Below are 26,260 nucleotides of genomic sequence, written 5' to 3' on the forward strand. Positions count from 1 at the left end.
ATCCGAAAAAATACCAGAAGTAATATGCGGATAAATTAACAGGAGAATATCTAGAGAAATTTTCGAAGGGAAATTTCGTAGAATCTCCGGAGAAAATATCCGAAGAAATTCGTACACAATTTCTGGAAAAAATCCAGGGCGAATTTTCGAAGGTATTCCGAAGGGAAATTTAAAGATTTCAGAAATGGAGATTATAGACCACTACATATGCCTGGATTAAAAATGAATATGTATCTGTCGTTTGAGAGTATCACAACCAAACAAATGAAGCAATCAATACAATTAAATTCTTGAATTAAACTCCATTGTTTCAGGTCTTAATTGTTTGCACACCACTACAAATCTATAGATTTTAACCAACTGGCTAATTGTTTGTATTTCGAATAAGGTTACATCAAAAGCAATAAGAGTACCTTTTATTTTCCATATAACCGAATTAAATTACATCATCTTAAATAGGAACCCGACTAGAAGAGCATAACAAAAATTGAACGCAATTTTAACATATTGTGATATTTATAACTTATTTTGATACAATTTTGTTCTCAGTAGCCTTTATCTTTCAAATGTTGTAACAGGATTATATCATAATATGATTTGAAAAATGCTTAACACCGAATTGCCCAACAGTAGGCAATTTAAATAGATGTAGCAAAGTCTCCTCGCCATAGATATCACAACGCTGATATAATTTGAGAAGGTTGCCTTATTTGTAATGTTGTTATTTAACTTCATGTTCTCGAAAAATATTCTTGTTCAGACAAAAACAAAAAATTATGATTGTTGATCACAATCTGGAGACCCATCACGACCTGTTAAATTTTCAACTGCACAGAAACAATATATTTTGTATCTGATTCTGTTATAAATTTCTAACAAAATATGTTATTTTTATGATAAAATTGTAACAAAATTTGATAGTTTTCTGTTTCCAGTAGTGTAGTTTTTAATAGAAATTTAGATATTTTAACAACATCCTGCACCATGTTTCTAACAAATTTTGTTATAAAATTTTAGTATAACATAATAACATAGGATGATATAATGTTGATATGACCTTCTAGTCGGGAAGGAATAAAGCATCAACTCCTTCGGTTCATTTTACTGACATTTGTGCTCACTGTTTAGACTTAGAAACAAATGATTAAGATTTGTAAAACGAAAATAGGGGGTTTGTGACGAAGAACTCGAACAGATAAAATCTTTCGCATTTCTTAAACTGCTCCTTCTAAAACTCAATTCGTATTCGATTAGAGAATCGTGACAGTCCCTTACAATTTTATTCAGAAACACGCAAAATGTAGGATAGCTTTTTTTTACAATCTTCTATAAAATAAAAATGAATTGGTCTGTGTTCGTATCCGCATAACTCGAAAACGGCTGGATAGATTTTCTTCATTCCTTCAGCAGTTAGGTACATTCGTTACCGTTTCCGACGGGTTTATATGATATTTCCTCATGCAAAAATCATTAGAAAAGTTGGGTAATTCGTGAAAAACTAAAATTAAGCATCGTATGGAAGCTTCGCATGGGCAGTTCATAGCACGCATTTTCGCCTACTATGCAGGACAACGTCTGCTGGGTCGACTAGTTCTAAATATAGCATATGTGTTCCTACTTGTGGTCATGATATGTCAATCACAATTTTATTATGTTTTCAGTAGCCACAAAATATCTTCTACGAATCTTACGGAACTCGACAGTATTGGACGGAATTTCTGCGATTATTGATATGAGTAAACTTGCTGCATCTATATACAGTGTACATAAATTCTAACGATCATTACTAATGTAGTGATTGTTAGCCACTTGACGACTGATAATTAAATTCTCCGATTGATTAAACGATTTCACGCATGATAATTGTTATTTTTGGGTTCAAACGAATCTTTCAAGATAAAAGTTTTCTGGTTGTCTCAGGGCATAGAAAATGATTGTGTTCCACACAATATAAAAAAAATCATGTATGGCATCAAAAGCTTTTCATTAATGAATGTGGAATTCTATCCTGAACACTGAGCAATAAGCTAATTGTCATAAACAACATCAGTGCAATCCCCTAGGAAATGAAGTTCCAGAAACCCTAGATATTACAGTTTCTTTTATACCAAAGTTAGTGCCAAAGCCATTGATGACCGACATATTTGAGTCCCATGTATGGGATGCAAAACAGTTCTTTTCCCTAGAATAAGCTATGTGTTTAGATAAATGGCAGGTAGCCGCGTAGGCAAACGGGCAAACTGTGGGAAGAAGTTTCTTTTTTGACTTGCTTCGCGTTCACTAATATTGAAAAGCCATCCAGTAGGGCGTTGGTTCTGATACAATTTGATGAATGTTTCCATAGACAACTTTTACATAATCAGTGCAAAAGCTAATTACCGGTCCAATCATATTCTAAGACCAATTGTGTAAAAACTTGATGACATGATCAAGAATAGGACATAATAAGTTGATGGTTTATTGGTTAAACCAATTTGGATTTTTTCTTCTATCGTTGCAATTATGATGTCCATATCAATAGCATCTGTAGATAAGTTTGTAATCTGGTTCTACCACAGCTGATGGTTCAATCAATTACAAACAGATTAGAGGTTTTGTTGAAATTTTCAAAAACTGTACTGCAAGCTGTTGTGCGCCGTTTTCTAGCAAAAATACTTAGAACTGATACGAACGCCCTCGATCCGTAATAATTAGCATCCAAATGGTTGAGATCGTCACCCAAGATTCTGTACGTCGTCTCCGGTGATGTTCGTCGTGTGGTCCTCGAAGCGCAAAATCCAATAAAAATGCTCAACCTTCTTCTCAGCTACGGTCCGACAAAGACTACCAACACATTCAAACGCCAACACAGAGTACGAACGAACAACACGTTATCTGCCTTGTTGCCGTAGCAATTTGCAAACTTAGGGTGGGGAATCGTATGACGATAAGTTCTTTGGAATTTAATCCCAAGACGTAATTGCATCTCCCCTGACAAGGCTTCGTAACAATTTTGAACAGGAGTCATGTCGATTGTTCTGAGTACAGTATCGTAAATAAGTATTCATGGTAGAACCGCTATTGGAATCAATACACGAAATTCCCAGTACGTCGCAGTCGTAAAGATGTTTCGTCCAATCGATGAACGTGAATCGTGCCTCTTCTACGCTATATGGTGCTGATGGCAAGCTGCTACGTAACGCTACTCAGCAAAACTCCATCACACAAACAAACGTCAGGCAGCCAGACCAGGCAGCAAGGGGAAAACTTTCATCTTCGCCTTCGATGCTGTCATGCAAGCCAGCGATGAACAGCCATACTCTACCGAGAAGAGCCAAGTATTTGAACATTCTTCTTTGCACGCTGGCCGTTCGGTTGCGGTCCACTTGTAAGACCGACAACCGAGCGAGCGAGTCCAGAAACATGTACAACGGGGTGCGACTGGTTTCAATCATTTGGTTTGGTTCTGCTCATGCTGTTGTTATTGAATCAATGGTGATGTGCACCAGCTGAATGGCATGGCCTGGTTAAAGTAGCAATTGCCGATAGTAGAAAGAAACCTTTTCGCTTGAAATGCAAGTACTACGGCGAAGGGAGCCTTGTCACCTCAATTTTGCGAATGAGATCCTTTGTGGAAAATCCTAAATGGGGTAGTTGAAAGTCGAACTCGGTGTTCATCTTCTACGGAAAAGTGTATACTAAGTTTATATACACGGCATTGGAAATGTGAGTGACTGAGTCTAATGAGCTTTGATCTTTTGTAATCTCAGTATAGCCGGTGCCGGTAGATGACTAAAACCTTTACAAGCAAGCGTCACTATAAATAACATTGAGATACAGATTTCGTCAAACCAATTCCCACCAATTTAAATAATTTTCAATACATAAAGTAAAAAGTACAGAGAATCTGATCGTATACTACAAGCATGAATTTGTGCGATTGAAACAACATCTGTACTGTCGTTTAGCGCAATGTTCCTTTCGGAAACAGGCAAAAAAATTTAGGCGTGGAACAAAGAAAAAGAATTAGAATGTGGACATCGTGACAAACTGTCAGCTGTCATGAACCTTGGAATCCCTGAACTGAGTGAAGTGAAATCGAGGATCAATCTATGAGGGGTTGACCGCTACCAGGTGAGCTACTCAACACTGGACAGGGCTCTGCGCTGGGTAATTACCAAGATTAGGGAGGAGGACGTTCTGCCGCAGTGAATGGGAGCTAACATGTCTCCTATCTACAAAAATGGCGATGAGCTGCACTGTAGCAACTACCGCTCAATCACATTGCTGAACGCCGCCTACAATGTACTATCTCACATTTTAGGCCATCGACTAACGTCAATTGCAAGAGAGTTAACAGTACCAGAATGAGGTAGTAACAGCACCAGGGTTTAAGGGCGAACGCTCCACCATGGCACAGTTGTTCGTCGTACGCTAGATATTTCAGAAATGTCACGAATATAAACATTATCTTAATCATCGACTTCAAGGATACACTCGATCGACACCAGCTATGGCAGTTGATGCACGAACATGAGTGTCCGAATAGACTGACACGGTTAGTCAAGATTTTTTTTTTCTGTCTTTACTTACGTGAATTTTGATATTTGGATCAGTTCTTCAATCACTCGTCGTATACACCAAGACCAGGGGACACTTGGTAGGGGGTGGGTTAAGAGGTTTAAAATGGCCACCCACAAATCCAACCTTGAGACAAGGTAAAGTTTATTTAAAGAATAAATACTTAGACTAACATTGATAAAACTTACACTGGCAAAAATCCAATCATATTACTTATGTAAGGCACACATACATTTTGACTATAGCATTTCCCAAATAATGGCCATATGAATCCGCATAGCATATATGTGGAAAGACATATAACTCTTATTTACTAATAACCTTTATGTGGTTCATCCTACAGCGGGAGGGTATTAACGCACACAAAACATGTATTCGTAAATTTCTTTAGACTTTTTTTAGAAGACCAGAGGTCGTACAGACTTAACACCTAGCATGAGACAACGGATAGGACACATAACACCCAGCGGACCAGTGGAGAATTTTTCGATCACGAAATTTTCCTCCGAAGTTTCCTCCTTACCGGGGCGGGAATCGAACCCACACTTCCTAGCACATGTGTCTAGACGATGGACGTCGCTAACCGCACGGCCACAAAGCCCCATTTTGCCAATAAAAATGTGTGGATTTTTATTAGTGATAACTAACACTTAAAAATCCAAATAAAATTTAGTTTGAAGTCGACGAAGGTAACATAGACGAAACATAGGTAAACGCTTTAAGATATTCACAGATCTTACAACCTTAAGAGAATCCTAGGGTCTTATACCGAAATTACCCTCGGGATGCTTGTGAAGCTTTTGAATTAGATGTTTTTGTAAAAGCCCTCAACTTCAATGAAACATATGAGGGCAGTTAGGCTGGCAGCATCCAAAGAACTACAAAAGCGCAACCCTGATACTGGCAGGTATCCCATAAGTATCCTTGGGAATTTGAAATTTGTAGATCCCGAAAACGTCGCAAATTATCCGGAAGGAGCTCCCGGCAAAATTGTGCCAGAGACGCGTGTATCCGCTTCGAGGCAAAAGAGACAATTTGATTGTCCTTTAGGTTCCTTCGATACGTCCAGGTCGATGTGATCCCTTTGATTTTCTGCAGCTGCCTAGTAGTGGAAGCTCTCCATGACATTTTCAAGTTGTCTCGCACTGTCTTACTAATTTAGTTTTTTACGTCCCAACAGAGATGGTTGACGCAAAACGCCAGCCTTGATATCCGACTCTAGCAAGGAAATCGACCTTGGTGTTGCCAGGCACTCCGCAGTGCCCTGGGATTCCGTAAAGTCCGTATTTGGGAACATGTTTTCAATGATGCTTTTGATTAAGGGGTGTGTAAGCGTTTCGCTCTGAAGTGCGTAGGTAACACTAGCAAAGTCGGATAGAACAAGGACGGGCTTCAAGGATGTCGACGATGTCCGGGAGACTAACACTGATAGTTATCTTCGTCCCGGTGACCATCATTCCTATGCTACGGCCTCAAACGGACTCATCCGTATACCTGTGTTTGTAATTGTTGAATTCTTGAATTCTCTGACTTTCTGAGATCTACCGAGTTGTCACTTCTTCGGAAAATTCGTGCTATAGAGCTCTTAATCTTGACTTTTGAGGAGTGCTAACTCCTTGCACCATGTCAGTGGACTCACACCACTGGGAGGAGACCGATGCCACCCATCACGTGCAGAATCCGGACTCCTTTGTAAGGAGAGGGATCTGAAAGTTACGACGGCGAAACAAGAGGCGGCCTGCCTCAACACAGGCATACTCGGCTGATGTAAAAGATAACAACTCCGAAAGCGGCTCGAACTTATGGGTTGAAGGTCGGAGACAGAGTTGCGATAAGGGTAGGTTCCAATCCGTAAAGTGGACGACTATCAATGAAAGCATGCTCGATCCTTCACCGCAGCATCCTGTAATTGGTTCCCTGCGGTTTGGAAGGTATTCGAATCAGGTCTTGCCATTTCCTTAGACTTTACGGAAGTGCGGTAGGAATAAGAGGCTCCGGTCGATGGACATTCCAAGAACTTAATATTCCTGTGCTTGGCCCGGACAACTGGTGCTTTCAATGGCAGACGTGTAATCTGACATTTACTGGCAGTCATAGTAAAGCCCACAGAGCTGGCCCAGCAAAAGATAGCAATCACGGTCACGTATGCAGTCTGGAGTGTCGCCAACGATTACCAATAATATATCGTCAGCATAAGCGAAGTATAGGTTAGGTGGAAGGGAAGGAAACACAACTGTTCATGGCGACAAGGAACAGCTTCATCGCCAAACCGGATCCCTGTGGTACCTCAGTCTTCTCCGGGAGATTCTTCAAACACTGATTACCAATTAGGACTTCAAAGGAGCGCTCTATGAGGAAATTCCAATCAAAAGCAAGGATGTTGCCGTAAAATCCCCACTCGCTTAATTGTTGAAGGGCGAAGGAGGTTCAAGTCCTGTTGAAGGCCTTGGCGAAATCCAGGGATACCAGGTCAGCGTGTTTGCGTTTTGCAGCACGTCACCCAACTTTGCGAAGAACGTGACCGTACCGTACCTTGAGCGGAGTTTATCGCACAGCCGCCGGTTCACCAACCTCTTGACGACCTTGGACACACAAGAGGTCAGCGAGATGGGCCGGGCCACATTTTGTTGGCCAATTTTATGTTGAATTCGTTTTTAAAAAGTTCCAACCTAGGTTGGAACCAGTTTCAACTTAAGTGCTGTCAAAGTGTTTTTTTATTCGCTCAGGTTGGAACTAGGTTCGCACTAGTTCCAACCTCAAAGCTGTGTTGTTTTACGGTTTCGCACCAGGTTCACCAATACAACTGCACTTCAACTGTCAAAACCATATGAGTGGAATAAACAAGCCGAAGGGAAATACAAACCAGAGTAAAAACGAAACTGTTTGTGCATCCAATTCGTCGAAGACGAAGTACATGATAGGAAGAGGTTCAAGAGTAGACAATGTGAGCCACCCACCGCGAGTTTGCATCGGTGGTGACGAAATCGAGGTGGTAGAAGAATTTGTGTACTTGGGCTCACTGGTGACTGCCGAAAATGACACCAGCAGAGAAATTCGGAGACGCATAGTGGCTGGAAATCGTACGTACTTTGGACTCCGCAAGACGCTCCGATCGAATAGAGTTCGCCGCCGTACCAAACTGACAATCTACAAAACGCTAATTAGACCGGTAGTCCTCTACGGACACGAGACCTGGACGATGCTCGTGGAGGACCAACGCGCACTTGGAGTTTTCGAAAGGAAAGTGCTGCGTACCATCAATGGTGGGGTGCAGATGGCGGACGGTACGTGGAGGAGGCGAATGAACCACGAATTGCATCAGCTGTTGGGAGAACCATCCATCGTTCACACTGCGAAAATCGGACGACTGCGGTGGGCCGGGCACGTAGCCAGAATGTCGGACAGTAACCCGGTGAAAATGGTTCTCGACAACGATCCGACGGGCACAAGAAGGCGAGGTGCGCTGCGGGCAAGGTGGATCGATCAGGTGGAAGATGACTTGCGGACCCTCCGTAGACTGCGTGGTTGGCGACGTGTAGCCATGGACCGAGCCGAATGGAGAAGACTCTTATATACCGCACAGGCCACTTCGGCCTTAGTCTGATTAAATAATAATAATAATTGTGCATCCAATAAAGAATGCGCATCGAAATCCGTTTTACGGGAATTTTTTATTCCCTATGATATTTGTCTACATTTGCATTATATTTATATTCCCTTAGGACTTTTTCAGTCCAGGAATACTTCCGGAAGTTTTTCCAGCTTTCGGAAGCATTCCTGGCCGAACTTCCGGGGGATTTCCTGGAGGAACTTCCGGAACAATTCCTGGAGGAACTTTCGGAGGAATTCCTGGAGGAACCACCGGAGGAATGCTTGGAAGAACTTTCGTAGGAATTCGTGGAGGGATTTCCTGAGAAATTCCTGGAGGAAGTTCCAGAGGAATTCTTGAAGGAATGTTCCAAGGATTTTCTGGAGGAACTTTCTAAAGATTTTTTGAAGGAACTTCGGAACTTTCCTAACGAACTCCCAAGCTCCAAACGTTACTTCAGGAAGAACTTCTGAATGGATTCCTGAAAGAACTTCCGGAGCAATTCCTGAAGAAATTTCCGAAGGAATACCTGAACAAACTTCCGGGGAATACCGGAAAGAAACTTCGAGTAAATGCCTGCAAGAACTTGCGGAGCAGTTCCAAAAGTAAACTTTGAGCAAAACCCTGAATAAACTAGTGAAGGAATTCCTGAAGAAGTAGAAAGGAATAGAGAATCCGGGGTAGATATATCCATCCAAAAGTAAATTTCGTAATTTGCGAAAATAAGAGCGCGTACTTGATCGTTTTTATCATGATCTGATTCGTTTTGTCCCACAAACTGACAGTGCACTGGTATAGTCCGGTATGGTGATCATATGTTTCGAATCAAAACAAACACGATGCCATGCACACCGCCATATCCAATGACAGATGGAACTGAAAACGTTTTTTTTTTATTCAGGGTTCGGGTTCAGGTATCAGTGGAGAACACTCAACGGCTGCAGGTGTTCATTAACAGATGCCTGCGGTATATAATTCGGGCCTGGTGGCCTCACAACTGGATCTCAAACAACGAGCTCCATCGTCGTTGTCACCAGAGGCCGATAACAACAGAAATTCGGGATCGGAAGTGGGGCTGGGTCGGCCACACTCTACGTAGGGGCGGAAACGAAATCTGTAAGCAAGCATTAGACTGGAACCCAGCGGGACATCGCAGCAGAGGCAGACCCAGAGGCTCATGGCGGAGAAGCCTCAATAAAGAAATAAAAGAAGTCGACCGAAATCTAACCTGGCAACAGGTTAAAGCGATAGCCGGGCATCGCTCAGGATGGAGATCTTTCAAGTCAACCCTTTGCACCACCGGAGGTGTAGAGGATCCATAAGTAAGTAAGTAAGTTCGGGTTGGCACTGACCAGGTTTAAAAATTAATTCGAAATTAGTGAGCATAGGGTACCCAATCACGTCGGTACCAAAAGATTTCCAATTATTGTTGAAGAGGACGAACGATAGCTTGGCAGCGGAAAAACGGTAGATTGAAGCCAGTTTTTGGTTAATTCAGAGGGACCTGAAAGGTTGTTGGGGATGAAGTGCTACGATAAAACGAGTGGTACAGACTCCCCCGAAGACACTGATATTATGACACGTTATTTCGAGAAAATGAAGGAAGCTTACATCATACTGAAAACAAGCTAAGCTGATTGGACTAGTCATCATCATACATACGGCGAAGATAAGGTACATGATAGGCTCAAGAGAGATCAACGTTAGCCACCCATGAGTTCGTGTTGTTAGGCTCACTGATGGCCGCTAAAAGCGATAACAGCGGAGAAACAGTAAGTAATTCGGACGCAAGTAAGACGCAAGATCAAATAGAGTTTTATCAACAATCTGGATTTTTGATTGCCAGTAAAGAGAAATAAGTTTGCACCCTGATACTCTACTCTTCCTCTTCAAATGGAAGCTTAGCAGAAATAAGGAACTTTCAAATCTGTACGTTTGAAGGCGAGGTGCGCAGCGGACAAGGTGGATCGATCAGGTGGAAGATGACTTGCAGACCCTCCGTAGACTGCGTGGTTGGCGACGTGTAGCCATGGACCGAGTTGAATGGAGAAGACTCTTATGTACCGCACAGGCCACTTCGGCCTTAGTCTGAATAAATAACAAACGTATTTGTCTTTAATTCTATCATGGAAATATTCGTCTAAATGTAAAAGATGATATTAGCATTAACATATCACTTGATTGCTGTTGTCAAACTTTTGCGAAAAAATTTCATGAACCACACATAGCTTAAATATTTTGTAACAATAGTAATGTGAGTTTGTGTTTCTCGCAGAAATCTATTTAAGAGTTTGCACATAGGATCTAATTTGCGAAATTAGGATGACAAAGCACCCTTCGTTGTAATACATATGTTTCAGACAAGAACTCTACTATCGGCATTAGCCACTTTAACCAGGCCATGCCATCAGCTGGTACACGTCACCACTGAATCAATAACAGCAGCAGGAGCAGAACCAAACCGAATGATTGAAACCAGTCGCACCCCGTTGTACGTGTTTTCTGGACTCGCTCGCTCGGTCGTCGGTCTTACAAGTGGACCGAAACCGAACGGCCAGCGTACAAAGAAGAATGTTCAAATACTTGGCTCTTCTCGGTAGAGTGTGGCGGCTGTTCATCGCTGGTTGGCATGACAGCTTCGAAGGCGAAGATGAAAGTTTTTCCTCTTGCTGCCTGGCCTGACTGCCTGATGTTTGTTTGTGTGATGGAGTTTTGCTGAGTAGCGTTACGTAGCAGCTTGCCATCAGCACCACACAGCGTAGAAGAGGCGAAGGCGACGATTCACGTTCATCGATTGGACGAAACATGGACGTACTAGGAGTTTCGTCTATGGATTCCAATGGAATACCAATGGAATAATTACCATGAATACTTATTTATGATACTTGTACTTAGAACAATCGACATGACTATTGTTCAAAATTGTTAAGAGGCCTTGTCTAGGCAATAGAATTACGTCTTGGGATTAAATTCCAAGGAACTTATCGTCATACGATTGCCCACCCTAAATTTCCAAACTGCTACGGCAACAAGGCAGATAACGTGTTGTTCGTTCGTACTCTGCATTGGCGTTTGCGTGTGTTGGTACTCTTTGTCGGACTGTAGCTGAGAAGAAGGTTGAGCATTTTTATTGGATTTTGCGCTTCGAAGACCACACGACGAACATCGCCGCAGACGATATACCGAATCTTGGGTGACGATCTCAACCATTTGGATGCTAATTATTACGGATCGAGAATTTTCCACATCAGTAACAAGTAGATATTTAAGCTAGAAAACGGCATATAATGTATTGTATTACTATTCGTTAATGTCCTTTGCTTTTTCTCGTAACACTGGGTAGATAACTTTGACATAGTTTGTTACGATTTAACTTACTTACTAGCTAGGGAAATAAGTCGCAGTAATTAAGGATTCGTCGTATTTAGTCATCCCTACCAAAAGTCTCAGAAATAAAACATAATCAATGTTGCCCTATAGATGGTTGAAAGACTCGAATTTCGAGCTCCGTTTGGGGCTAAACTGTATGCAGCTCATGCAACTTTTCAAGCAATTGGTTTGAAATACCTCGCTGCCCATGCTAAGCTTAACTGACCGAGACTGACGAGTTAGGGGTTCAAATGCGTACTAACTCTTCATGAACTGGTGAACAATGGCAGAGAGAGGAACACACGGAAATTCTTGCTACTGGACAAATTTTTTATCTAGAAATGGTTTTGTAGAGCTAAGTCCTGCACACTTAATTTTTTTTACCGGGATCTCAGCAATTTGTTGAACTTTTACCGAGATTCGCACAGCCGAGCCCCAGCAAACGTGTTTTTTGCCGAGATTTCTGTCAAAATTGCTGAAAATCAGCAAATTATTTGCCGAAAACCAGCTAACAAACGTTATTTTTGCCGGGATATCAGTTTTTATTTTGCTGGGCAAACGGCTGTGCGGATTTTGCCGAGCTGCAGAAATAAAAACTGAGTGTGTGGGTTTGTAGCTTCACTGATGATATTCTTAAAGAAAGACAAGGATATGGTAAGGGCTCCGATGCATGGCCAAATAATAGTATAACTGTTCTGTTTTCTCAAGAAAGGATTGATTTTCTATTGATCAGAGGCGTGCCTTCAATGTGATTGCTCTGAAGGGCCCAAAAGTATCGAAACCTTGTTATGATGCTCTTGAGAAAACAAAACAGAACTGTATCGAAACCGCTTCTCAATAGTAATGGAGTAATTTGACATGCATTTATACACTACGTATACGGGTAACGCTGCAATACATCTTATAACTGGTCGCAGTGACACACCAGAACAGGAAAAAACCCTTTGCTAATTTTTCTAAGAGTTTTACTCCGACCTCTCTTAAAGGCTAGATCATTTAGAAACGGGGCGCTTCATTTTAGAGATAGTAGCATTCCAAATGGTCGGATATGCAATTTTTCACAACGTTTTATAATTAGTAAACCGTCTATTTTTTTCACAGTTTGAAACTAACGTGGTATCAAAATATTCACCATGCAGGAAGAGAAAAGAAAAATAATTTTGCACAGTCCGCCATCTGCGTCAAAAGCCGGAACTCTTCATTCCTTTCCATGATGGCCCATTTACGTTTTGGCTAGCCCAGAGTTCATGACATTGGTCAAATGAAGAATTGGTGGAAACAGTTAGCCAAAATCATGACTAAAAACCCAGATTAATCCGTCTAGCGGTGACGATGCCATTCTCGATTCAATCGTTTGGTTTCGCCTTTGTGTAATACACATCAAACATATTTGCCTACATTACGGTTCTTGCAAATGCTGTATAGCGAATCAACCAACCAAGTTCCAACCATTTTCTTCATAACTTTTGAACGCAATGACCGATCGTGATTGTTTTGATTTTGGAGTGAAATGATAGCCTTTTGGTACAACGTTGTTATACGAGAAAGGCAAAGATGTGTGCGCAGGCTGACAAGCGGCATCAACAGAAAAGGGCGAGTATTTCTTCGAAAAAACGAAGTGTGATTTACCTCAATAATTTATATTATAAGCTTTGTTCCGTTTCTAAAAAGTTTTTCAATCGAACGAAAATTATAAAAAATATACGCATCTAAAAGTGCTCCATTTCTAAATGATCTAGGCTTTATACTCCAATAATTACTCAACTCATTTCACAAATTCCGCTTATTTTTTTCAAATTTGTGAACAGCAGAACTATCGTTTTCTTCATATTCTTGGCGCTTGTAAGACAATTGTGTAAGACAATGAGTTTATATTGTTAAGTGTTCGGAATACATTTTAATTTTAATATTCATTGGGAAGATCCCTTCGACTCAATGTCCATTCAGGTCGGGAACATTTTGGAACTAAAAAATAACGAGACTTATACGAATTTAAATTCACTTGTAATAAAGCAGAAAACGCGAGAATGATATTGAGATATAACCCAAGACCTTTTGCGAGTGAGGCAATAAATAGAAGTCATTAGACCTTCTAAACCGTTACACAATTATTAAATAAATTTTTTTGTTTCATAAACTAATGAAAAAAATTGAGTCGCTGCGCAGACTGTTAGTAGCAGAATCAGTAAAAGGACTCTACTCCGCATTTTAAAAATGTTTGTATTGCAATCACTTTTCAAATCCACGAAATTTCTTACCCATATTAATGAGAATCTCATCAATGGGACTGGGAGACTCAAGTTCTCTCGATATGTTATGGATTTTAGGAACCAAATAGTTTCTGATGAAATTTGTAAAGGACTTTCCGAGGGAATTGTTGAATTAGTTTCAGTAGAAATTTCTTAAGGAAAAAACTCATAAAAACATTTCCAATGAAAATCATCGACGAATTTACGAAAAAAAAACTCGTGAATGTTTCGAAGGAATTCCTGATGAAGTTTCCAAAGGATTTCCAAAAATAATTGCAAAATAAATTTATAATTCCCGAAGGAGTTCTGAAGCGAATTTCCAAATAATTGCTAGAGAAATTTTGGAAGGAGGTCTTTAAGAAATTTTTGAAAGAATTTCCAAAGAAATTTCCGAAGTAGACCCTGAATGACTTTGCAAAGAAATAATACTGCAGAAATATTTAAATAAACAAGGGGAATTCCAAAGGAATTCCGGGCTTCTTGAAAGGAGGCTTCCGGGCCTCTTGAAAAGAGGCTTCCGGGCCTCTTGAAAGGAGGCTTCCGGGCCTCTTGAAAGGAGGCTTCCGGGCCTCTTGAAAGGAGGCTTCCGGGCCTCTTGAAAGGAGGCTTCTGGGCCTCTTGAAAGGAGGCTTCTGGGCCTCTTGAAAGGAGGCTTCCGGGCCTCTTGAAAGGAGGCTTCCGGGCCTCTTGAAAGGAGGCTTCCGGGCCTCTTGAAAGGAGGCTTCCGGGCCTCTGGAAAGGGGGCCTCCTTCGAACCTCTTGAAATGAGGCCTTCGAGCCTCTTGAAAGGAGGCTTTCGAGCCTCTTGAAAGGAGGCCTTCGAGCCTCTTGAAAGGAGGCCTTCGAGCCTCTTGAAAGGAGGCTTTCGAGCCTCTTGAAAGGAGGCTTCCGGGCCTCTTGAAAGGAGGCTTCCGGGCCTCTTGAAAGGAGGCTTCCGGGCCTCTTGAAAGGAGGCTTCCGGGCCTCTTGAAAGGAGGCTTCCGGGCCTCTTGAAAGGAGGCTTCCGGGCCTCTTGAAAGGAGGCTTCCCGGCCTCTTGAAAGGAGGCTTCCGGGCCTCTTGAAAGGATGCTTCCGGGGCTCTTGAAATGAGGCTTATCAAAACATTATTGATGTGGTTTGAATGGAATTGTAGTCCGCCATTACACATTTTTGTCCGAGGTACCCCTGGGGCTAGCAAAGGCACCCCCAGGGGTACATGTACCCCAGGTGGAGAGCTAACTAATTAATTTTGGGCGAGACGAAGTTCAACGGGTCAGCTAGTATTTCATATATTTGATGACCGATCCGTGACATAAAATCATCAACATCTTCGGTACTCGGTGAACTGATATTTGATACGAATGAGTTATGGGGTCGCAAAATGGTGGGTTGACATCAAGGAAGGAGCGCCCAACAGAGCTCTGGTCCCCACAAGTCCCTATCTCACGCTTCCACGGGTCGTCCGATGACAAAAGACCGCCAGCTAAGGGTTGTGTACTTAGCTGGTAGTGCAGCCTGGGCACTGTTGTCCTTCTGACATCAGCTAGAGTGAGAAGGTACGCCTCGAGCGTCTGTTCATCAGGAGGTGCGGCTCAAACAGCGTCTGCCTGGTACCCAGCGGCTGATTAACGAAATGCTGTATCGCGTCAGCTATACCTAAGGTGGCAGCCCCATCATCGCGATGTAGGTAACGCGACCCCGGTAAGGTAGCTTACTGAAGCCTCTCAAATACCACGAAAAATGGAGATAGAAGAAAAAGAGAACGTTATTTTTGGCAACCGACCCGGCAACGAAATAAGGACTATGATTGGAAACTCGGTACCTGGAATGTCAGGACCCTAAATGAACCTGGACGAGTGAGCCTTCTGGCTCGTGAACTACAGAAAGTTGGAGTGAACGTGGCTGCTATTCAAGAAGTCCGATGGCCTAGATCCGGAGAACGTGAATTCCGAGCCGTGGACCCCACGACCAATACTGCATTCAAGTATAACATCTATCACAGCGGCGGTGAAAAAGCAGAGCATGGAGTTGGTTTCGTAGTGATGGGCAAGCAGATGAAGCGAGTGATGCGGTGGAAACCCATTAGCGAACGAATCTGTGTGTTGAGGATACGGGGCAAATTCTTCAATTACAGCCTAATCAACATGTACGCACCGACAAACGATAAATCCGACGACGTGAAGGACACGTTTTATGAATGTCTTGATAAAGCCTATGGAGAGTGCCCAAAGCATGACGTGAAAATTGTTATCGGAGACGCTAATGCTCAGGTCGGTAGAGAGGAATTTTTCCGTCCCATAATTGGTAGGGAGAGCCTTCACTCCGCTGACAACGGCCTACATTTAGTAAATTTCGCAGCTGCCAGAGGGATGGCCATCAGTAGCACCTACTTCGCACGGAAGAACATCCGAAAACACATCTGAAGATGTGACAAATGGTGAAACTTGCAACCAGATAGACCACGTTCTGGTGTATGGGCGCCATTTCTCGGATGTTATTGATGTGCGGACATTCAGAGGTCCGAACATTGACTCTGATCACTACCTCGTTGTCAGTAAAATTCGATCACGGTTGTCAACTGTATCGAACGAAAAATCACAGCGAACGATGCGTTACAATATCCAGCGATTGTCGGCGGAAGGTGTATCGGCTGAGTACCGCCAGAAGCTCGACGAACGGATAAGTGCAATCAACGTTAGCGACAACATCAACGATCTATGGGAGTCGATCCATGGAGCGGTGAGCACAACAGCACGAGAAGTGGTAGGCACTGCACAGAGGAGACCCAGGACGGGATGGTTCGATGTGGAGTGCCAGAGAGTGACAGACGAGAAGAACGTTGCCAGAAGCCGGATGTTGGTGTCAGGTACCCGATCGAATAGAGATCGGTACAAGGAAGCAAGAGCAGCCGAAAAACGAACCCACCGCAGGAAGAAAAAAGAGTATGAAGAACAAGTGATTAGTGAGGCGCAGAAAAAATGGAGCAGAACGATATGCGGAGGTTTTATGAGTCTGTCAATGGCGTGCGGAGAAAGACAGCGCCATCTCCCGTCATGTGCAACGACCAACAAGGGAATTTGCTGACAGATAAAACTGAAGTGGCTGCCAGGTGGAAGCAACACTTCGAGACTTTGTTGAATGGAGGAAGTGACGGTGCATCGGTGAACAGAATAAATATTAGCGACGATGGACAAGCTGTGGAGTCACCTACACTAGATGAGGTTAAAAAAGCTGTCAAAGAGCTGAAAAACAATAAGGCTGCGGGGAAGGATCAGCTCCCGGCTGAACTTCTCAAACATGGCAGTGAGCAGCTTTATGAAGTTCTGCACCATATTATGTCGAAAATATGGGAAGACGAGGAAATGCCTGCTAGCTGGTTGGACGGCCTCATTTGCCCTCTGTTTAAGAAAGGGCACAGACTGGAGTGCGCCAATTACCGAGGAATAACCCTCCTTAATTCGGCGTACAAAATTATGTCCCGTATTTTGTTCAACAGATTGAGACCGCTTGAAGAGTCCTTCGTCGGCGAATACCAAGCAGGTTTTCGTGAGGGCCGATCAACGACGGATCAAATGTTTACCCTGAGACAAATCCTTGATAAATTCCGGGAGTACAACTTGCAGACACATCATCTGTTTATTGATTTCAAGGCGGCGTACGACTCAGTGAAACGGAATGAATTATGGCAAATTATGCTTGAACATGGTTTTCCGGCGAAACTGATACGGCTGATTCGTATAACGTTGGACGGATCGAAATCAAGTGTAAGGGTTGCGGATGAAATATCGACGTCATTTGTTACCTTAGATGGATTAAAGCAGGGTGATGCACTCTCGAACCTACTGTTCAATATAGCGCTCGAGAGAGCTGGTGTGCAAAGAAGCGGTACCATTATCACAAAATCGCATATGCTCCTGGGATTTGCGGACGATATCGATATTATCGGAATTGATCGCCGCGCCGTGGAAGAGGCTTTTGCGCCTTTTAAGAGGGAGACAGCGAGGATTGGACTCACGATCAATACCAGCAAAACGAAGTACATGGTCGCTGGCAATCAACGTGGGTTCATTAGTGGTGGTGGTAGCGAAATAGTGCTGGATGGTGAAAAATTTGAAGTGGTAGAAGAATTTGTGTATCTTGGAACATTAGTGACGTGCGATAATGATGTTACCCGCGAGGTGAAAAGGCGTATTGCAGCTGCAAATAGGGCTTATTACGGACTTCGTAACCAGCTTAAGTCCCGTAGTCTGCAAACGAAAACAAAACTCGCGCTGTATACTACTCTGATCCTTCCGGTGGCTTTATACGGCCATGAGACATGGACGTTAAAGGAGGCTGATCGGAGAGCTCTCGGAGTGTTTGAGCGTAAGGTGCTGCGGACAATACTCGGCGGTAAACAGGAGAACGGTATCTGGCGGCGTCGCATGAATCACGAATTGTACCAGGTGTATAAAGGGCTGGATATTATTAAGCTTATGCAACACGGCAGACTACGGTGGGCTGGTCACGTTGTTCGTATGCCGGAAGAACGACAAGCGAAGATAATATTTAGTAGAGAACCCGGAAGAGGCCGCAGGCTTCGTGGAAGGCCGCGTACACGATGGCTTTTTGCAGTTGAAGAGGACCTGAGGGCGCTCAATGTTCAGGGCGACTGGAAGCGATTGGCCCAGGATCGAGTCCAGTGGAGAAGGATACTCCATTCGGCGTAGGTTCATCGAAGAGCTGTAGCCCATCAAGTATCAAGTAAGAGTTATGGGGTCGTACACTAATTTCGTAAGCATATTTTCCGGGTTTTTCGAGCTTCCCTCCCCCCATTTTTCCCATACAAATTATTTTTTTTGTTCATATGGAGCGTAAGAATATGATAGACCCCACTTCCCACCATAAGTGCTTACATAATAAGTGTACGACCCCTATCCCGTCGAATGCCATACTCTAAAAAAAATCGGCAATTTTTTCACAAAGTTATGGCAATATGGATTTTGACAAAGTTTTGCATTTGTATTTCATTTTTCACGGTTAGCTTAATTTAGATATGGTGCACCTTGCTACGCCAGCTTTTGTAGATTACGTAGCACAACTACGAAAAAGTCCTCTTTCTGAAAATACTTCAACGTATGCAATAAAATGGTGTAGAAGAAATGCCTTTCTCTATTTTAGTTTTCTTTTGAATCGAAGAAATTTCACACTGCCGAGAGCTTGGCAGTTAACACGACGTTCTTTAGCCGATTTTTAGCCAAATTTTCTCAATTAGATGTTACCTTTAATGAGAATCGACCAAAAAAGTTAGCTGTTTGGCTTTGCGAACGTCGATAAAGCTGGGGTTGCTTTTTACGCGATAAGATTTTATCAATTTCTTGGTTTACTTAAGCCGGTCCTGCTTTTTTTTTTTTGAAAATTTTTGTGTGGCATTTAACAAATCTAAAAATTAGAAATAGCCAAAATTAACTTGCGTAAAAAGCGACTCCAGTTTACACTGAAGTAATATATCTTTCATTTTTCTTTCAGTAAATTCAAAATTTACGTCGACTATTTTGAGATCCTATGGATCCTGTAGCTTCCATTTTGTTTATTTGTTATCCGTAATTTCGGATCAACCGGACGAAAGTTACGGAACCTAGCAATAATTTTGAGAACAATGTTGAACGATGCAACGTAACATCGTAACGATGTTCCCAACATCCATAAACAAATATCAATCAGTCCAATCAGGCGAAATCTGTAAACATATCCCACTATTCCACATGCAGTAATTTATGATTTCTGCAACAGAAGATCACGTGTTCCGATATCTTTGCACAACTGAATAGCTCGATGTTTAACTAAAGTCCTACTTCATATAGGTGCCAGCCACCAATACAATCAATAATCAGATGCGCTGATGTAACAAGCTTTGTTTGCACAGGAAAAGGAGTTGCTTTAAATAAATTATAGAAACATAGTCGATTATCCAATATTATCCAAAAACCCTAGAATCCATGTGGCAGTCATTTTTTTTCTAGCCACAACTGGTTCATGACATCGAACAGTGACGATATATAAGCATCCAACGAAATGATTCTACACCATCGTTTGACGAAATTCCAAACAAAACGCCAGGGCAAGGCCCGCTGCATCGATGACCAAGATTTGTGTACGCTATTCTGTACTGGTTGATATACGAAACGTTGCCTTTCTGCAACACAAACTCCACACACATAAACGACAAGTAGACAAGTAGTGAACGACCGACGAAGGGGAGAGGAAAAGTTTCATCTTCACCTTCGCTGTGCGTCCAAAGCTGTTGAAGAACCACCCGATAGGGCGGCCGGTTTGGTACAGTTTGTTATACTGCCAGGCAAACTGCATTGGCCTCAATGAATGCAAAAGTAGAGCCTGTTTTTTGAGTCATTTACCAAGATCTGTGATATTAACTTATGAATTGTATTGACAGTACTCCATGATTGAGATACGAAATGCAGTAGACAAAAATGTTTCCAATCGTTTTTTCTCGCTTTGCGAGCATGAGTAATATATGATCTTTAGATAATAAATCAGCCATCAATAATGAACGACGGTGGCATTCAAAACGAATAAAACTGAAGCATCACTCACAGGTTGAATTATGATATCAAGGAAGTAAGTCGTTGATTGCTGATATCTTCAAAATTTTCTTACAATCAGAACACAAGTAAATGTGTAGATCCTTTTTAGAACATTCACCATGTAGAAGGGTGATTCGTTTCTGATCTAAGCAAAAGTATTTTCGCTGCTAAATGAATTAGCGCTGAGATCATCACACAAGTTTTGGAACATCATCTCTAGTGTGTTTCTCCGAGTGACGGTCTTTGCAGCGCAAAATCCAATAATATGGCTCGACCTTTTCCTCAGCTACACCAACAGTGACTACCAACACATTCAAATGCTCAACGTAGAGTACGAACGAACAACACGTTATCTGCCTTGTTGCCGTAGCGGTTTGCGAGTTAGGGTGGGGATTTCTGTAGCGATAAGTTCTTGAAAAAGACAAAGCAATTCCAAGGCGTAATTACATCGATCTATCAGATTTCTTGAATATTTCGAATAAGTTGTTCAGAATATATTATAAATTAGTGCTAGCAGACTTGTTCCTTGCAGATCTGCCATAGTAATCGAAAACGAACAATCGTCAGACTACACCATCTGATGAAATTCCAAGTACTATGCACTCGTAAAGAAGTCATGTCCAATCGATGGATGCGAATCGTGCCTTTTCTACGCTTTCTGGTGCTGCTAGCAATCTGCTACGTAACGCTGCTACTCAGCAGTTCACCAGCACACAAACAAACAGCAGGCAGTCAGGCCAGGCACGCCAGCAGCAAGAGGGAAAACTTTCATCTTCGCCTTCGATGCTGCCGTGCCAGCCAGCCAGCCACGAGCTATACTCTACAGAGAAGAGCCAAGTATTTGAACATTCTTCCTCGCACGTTCACCGTTCGGTTTCAGTCCACTTGGCAAGACCGACAACCGAACGAGTCCAGAAATATGTACAACGGAGGGCAGCTTGTTTCTATCATTCGCTCTACCATAGCTGCTGCTACTGTTGTTATTGAATCAATGGTGATATGTACCAACCGACTGGCCTGGCCTGGCTAGAGCAGTGTTCGTTGTGTATGAACGACAGACACTGGAAAACTGGACCTGCGCCCTAACTTACCTCGTTCGCTGTCGTCGTTCTCGTGGGCCTGGGATGTAATGAGTCTTCCGGTTGTTGAAATCCTTCCTCGCAGGCGGCTGCCAGCGAGATTGGTGGCTCGGAGATATTAATCTCCAGCTGCAGATCTTTCTCCTGTTTGATGTGGATTTCGGGCACGGCATGATGAACCACCTCGGCAGCAGCCCTTTGACGGATGCGGTCGTCATTGGCGCGGCACTGCTCGCGGTACGAGTAGAAATCGTCAATTTTTGCGATACAGGCCGCACATATCATCGCGTTCTGATCGTCCCCCTCATTGATGATCTGCGCGTGTGGCGGCCGGCGGCGGAACACGGTGGTGCGGATGGAAAGATAAAAAAGAAACGAGAGAGGAATTTAGTTTTCTGGTTGCAAGAACTGTGTGGATCGATATTTACGATGGCGGTTGTTGCAGGGCCGGTAGCAGTTCAATTATTCGAAGAAATGTTGGTACTGAATCGGCACTGATTGGTATTTTAGGTGATTTATTGAGATATAAGGTGGCACAATTAAGACAATATATAGCTGGTTCTATTGCAGACTGAAATACAAAATTAATTACGATCTTGTTGCTCTGGTATTTGAATGGAAATCCTTAATTACAATACACATAATCGGATGGGATCACAGGGTAATACATCCGGAAAAAGGCGTAGCAAATGGTTTTTATAGTATAGTATAAAGGTTGTTAGTCATTTTAAATAGGTATCGTTAGTAGTATTTCGAGATTCATTTGAGTTTTTTGAAAGTCTGATGAAGCGGATTGATTCCTGATTGAAAATTTATTACTTTCAAAGGATGTACTCTTCACCACTCTACTACCGACACCAACGCTACTGCATTGTGGGACAAAAAAACACTGTTGCTTGGTAGATTTTTGTCAGATTCTCCATAGCTTTGACACCGATTGCGTTACGATGTTGCTAAAATTATAATCCTGTAGGAAGAGTACCGTCATGCTGCCGTAATCTGAAAAAGTAACGTAAACGCCATTTCCTAAATATCTATACAGAAATTCTTCAAAATTATGATCAAATACAATCGTTGTATAAGAACCTTACATCTTACATAATGATTGTATTAGAATCTTGCAAATATGTTTATGCCAATAATCCATACAGATTTTCCAGGTTCTTATATAGAACTGTACTTAAATCTGTCATTCGTTGGTTGGGCTTACGCATGGGATGGGAAGTTGTGTTGCTAATTGTGATCTTTTATTATGTCCTTGCGTACAAATACTTATGGATGATTTTCACCAGGTAGCTAAGAAGATTGTACATATTGGCCATCATGTCATACGTTATCAAATGCCAACTCGATATCGAGCAAAACTATGGCGCAGATTTTGAATACCTGTTCGACGAGCTTAGACAACACTGGATGCTAATGAAATTATAGATTTTGGGAGATGGAAGGTCCTCGTCATCCTTACATCGTAACGCTGGGTACACACTTAAATAATTTCACAGAATTCTGTGAATTTTGCTTCAATTCACCGAAATCTCAACAGCAGAACTGTTCGGTAATTATTTCACCAAATTTTCTGCGATTTTTCCTTTGTTCAACTGTCAAAATTACCGAAAATCTGTAAAATTATTCACCGAACAGTTCTGCTGTTGAGATTTCGGTGAAATTTCACAGAAATCTGCGATTTATTTTAAGTGTGTAGACACCTTTATGTGGTATGTTACGGTTTGAGATCTAGCGTGGTCAAATTGTTACCTACAGGTCAATCTTGACCCAACGAATACCCTCCCCAATATCCAACTCCGTAATACTCATGAGAGCGGTACTGAGTCAGGGAAATCGCATTAAGTACCACTTCAACATTTTTTTCCTCTTCCACGTTACGGTGAAGATGAGCGTGGCCAGGAGTAGCTTTTGGCCTCATGCTTTTGTGATTTTTGTCCGATATTGAAATCAAGGATCACACCCACCTTGATTTCTGATAGTAATCTGAATAGAGATTTCAAAAGAAAAACATGACTATCACTTATGTCCAATTTACGAAGTACACCGTAACTATGCTATGCTATGGAAGATGCTCGTCAGTCTTTCCCTGAGTAATCAAACAATTCGACAAGTTTTAGGCCAACGGAAATAGGCCTAGACTTGGTTTTCACAATGATGGGTAAATTGATATATAGAACGAATTGACGCCGTCTGGGAAGCCGTGAGATGTAGTTTCTAATTTTGTTGATGCACAGGACGAATGTAGCATAAGCCTAGGTCCGTCAAAATTCGCCCAACGAGTCTTAGTACTCGGAAGTCTGTAATCTGAATAAAACATTGACCTCTGGTTTTAGGTGGAATTCCTCATTGGTGAGCTCAATTGTGCTCAATTGAGTTTTAGCATTTCCTCAGCAGAACAGTTTTGCCTACTCCGGGCAATCTGAATGCCCTGAAATTAGGCCCTGTGGATCTCATTCGCAGGGTTGATTTCAAATCTTGTTGGATAATGCTGTTACATGGCTGGTAGCGGTCAATGCCGCTCAAAATAGTGACTTTAGTGACCAAAACTGACAAAAAAGGGACCAAATAGTGACTTTCAGCTGCAGAAAAAGTGACCAAATAGTGACTTTTAATTTCATTTTCAGTAAAAAAAATTGACTTTTGTATGAAGTTAATAAGGCCGGTACAAATAATTTTCCAAAACTCTGTCTCCCGCTAATATCTTTTGGCCGAAAATTCCAATTTCGCAAAAAAAACATGAATTGATCTTTCGCCCCTTTCACCACTGGAAAACACAATTTGAGGGAAGTTATACAGAATAATGGGCAATAATGTTTGAAATTCGTGGCCGTGCGGTTAGCGATGTCAATCATCTAAACGCCTGGGCTATGGAACGTGGGTTCGATTCCCGCACCGGTAAGGAGGAACCCTTTCGTGATCGGTCTCCACCGGTCCACCGGTCCACCGTTGTCTAGGTGTAAAAAGTTCAGTCTGTACGACCTCTGGTCGAAGACGGTGTTCTTGTCTTTTTATATGGGTTCGAACTTATTCGAAAAATCATACAGAAATTTATTTAAATTATTTTTCGATATAGATTTAATTTGACTCACAATGTTTATAAATCTGAAACTAAAGAATAATTTAAAATGTAAAATGTAATTCTGAACAAAATCAGAATTTTGGAAAGCCTAAACAAGAGGTTTGAGCTACCAACCGGTGAGTCAAACTCAAAATAACAAAAATCTTAACAAATTCACATTCCAAATTTCATGCAGTCTCCAATGTCTAAGTTGTCATCAGAATATATGTTGGAAAATTTTACGGTATTTATCGGGGCAGATATCGAGAGACAATTCTTTTTGCACCTTACGGAAAAAATATGAAATAAATCTTTCTATGAGGGATGCCCTACGTAAGAAATGTTCCACTCACAAAGTCCTTTGCTGTATCAAGCAGAGATTCAATTTTTTCCATCCAAAAACAAATCTTATGTTTCAAAATATATATGTTTGTGAGTAGAACATATTTATTATAAAAAAACTAAAAAGCTTGATAGCTTTGGGTAGGGGAATCCGGGGCAAGAAGGTCACCTTAAGCATTTTGAACTACTGTATAGTAGTAACACCACTACATCAAACGTTTATCGTATGCAAAATGTAATGTAGATTGCTATCAATGAAACTACATCAATATAGATATGAATCATATGATAAAAGTGGACTAAATCTAAATATAAACATTTCTTTTGATGGTTTTTTTTTCAATGAAAAAAAAAGCCCGGGGCAAGTAAGCCACCCCACAGGGGCAAAAAGGAAATATATCTAAAATTGTGTAGGACTGAGATAAAAATATCAGAATTTTATTGAAAAGATGAATTGAAATACTAAACAGTTCAATTGATAAGAATTTAATAGTTTTTAAAAAAGATTTAAAAATAAGCAGGTTCTGCTATTAGACTTCTGAACATATTTAGAATCTCAATCCCCTGTGCCCATCCTCCTTGCATCACATTAATTTATACCAAATTGGATCACTATAACACAAAATCCCTTCAATTAATCGCTGTTTTAAATCTAATAATTAATAATAGATTCAGAGCGAATTTTAGGTCACTAAGAAGTTGCAAACAGCTTTCGGCTTTCGGGCCAAAAAATACTGTCATTTTTTATAAATCCGTCATTTTATTTATTTTTCTTCTTTATAAAAGAGTCTTTCAGCCCTTAGCTGGTTAACCTCTGCCATCATTTCATGTCCGTCATGAATAAAGCATCTTCCGATGGAAGAAGCGTCAATTTTTTCAACATTTTTTTTTCATTCCGCGACGATGCTCATAACAAAACCTCGCCAATAGGTTCAAAATAGTTGAAAATAGTGACTTTTTCCGAGAAAAAGTGACTTTAGTGACCTGAGGTCGAAAAAAGAGACTTTTTAGTGACTGACCCGAAAAAAGTGACCAAGTCACTAAAAAGTTACTCGCTACCAGGCCTGTGTTAGGACATTATGGCATACAAGGGATACCCGAATCATCCTTTTGTCGTTTACCACAATACCAGGCCGATTGGCACGAATCCATTATGATCTTGCGATCCCAGTACAGCTCTGCAGTACCATTTATTAGAATATTTATTTGAACACCGTATTTAATTTATATCACCCAACCAGCGGATGGCAGCTTTTAATACAGTTCTGCACAAGAACCTTACAGAAACTGTATAATAATTGGGCATATACAATTTTGGAAGATTTTAATACAATTATTGTATTGAAATAATGCAGATTTGTATTATTTTAATACAATATTTGTATAAAAAGTTTACAGAATTGTATATGCCCAGATTTTATACAATAATTGTCAGATTTGTTTT

General features: G+C 41.5%; 1 protein-coding gene across 4 annotated transcripts in view; it reads right to left on the reverse strand.

Moving 5' to 3' along the window:
* LOC134204595 (uncharacterized) overlaps positions 1-26,260 on the reverse strand; it is a 74,956-nt gene that overhangs the window by 35,376 nt on the left and 13,320 nt on the right. For all 4 annotated transcript variants that reach the window (XR_009977905.1, XR_009977901.1, XM_062679403.1 and 1 more), the window contains one exon: positions 21,423-21,725. Coding sequence is in view for 2 of the 4 variants with exons in the window: in XM_062679403.1 (XP_062535387.1) it covers positions 21,423-21,725 (303 nt within the window). In the remaining 2 variants the exon portion in view is untranslated. The remainder of the gene's footprint in view (positions 1-21,422; positions 21,726-26,260) is intronic.

The sequence above is a fragment of the Armigeres subalbatus genome, chromosome 1, assembly GCF_024139115.2.
Source record: "Armigeres subalbatus isolate Guangzhou_Male chromosome 1, GZ_Asu_2, whole genome shotgun sequence".
NCBI lineage: Eukaryota > Metazoa > Arthropoda > Insecta > Diptera > Culicidae > Armigeres > Armigeres subalbatus.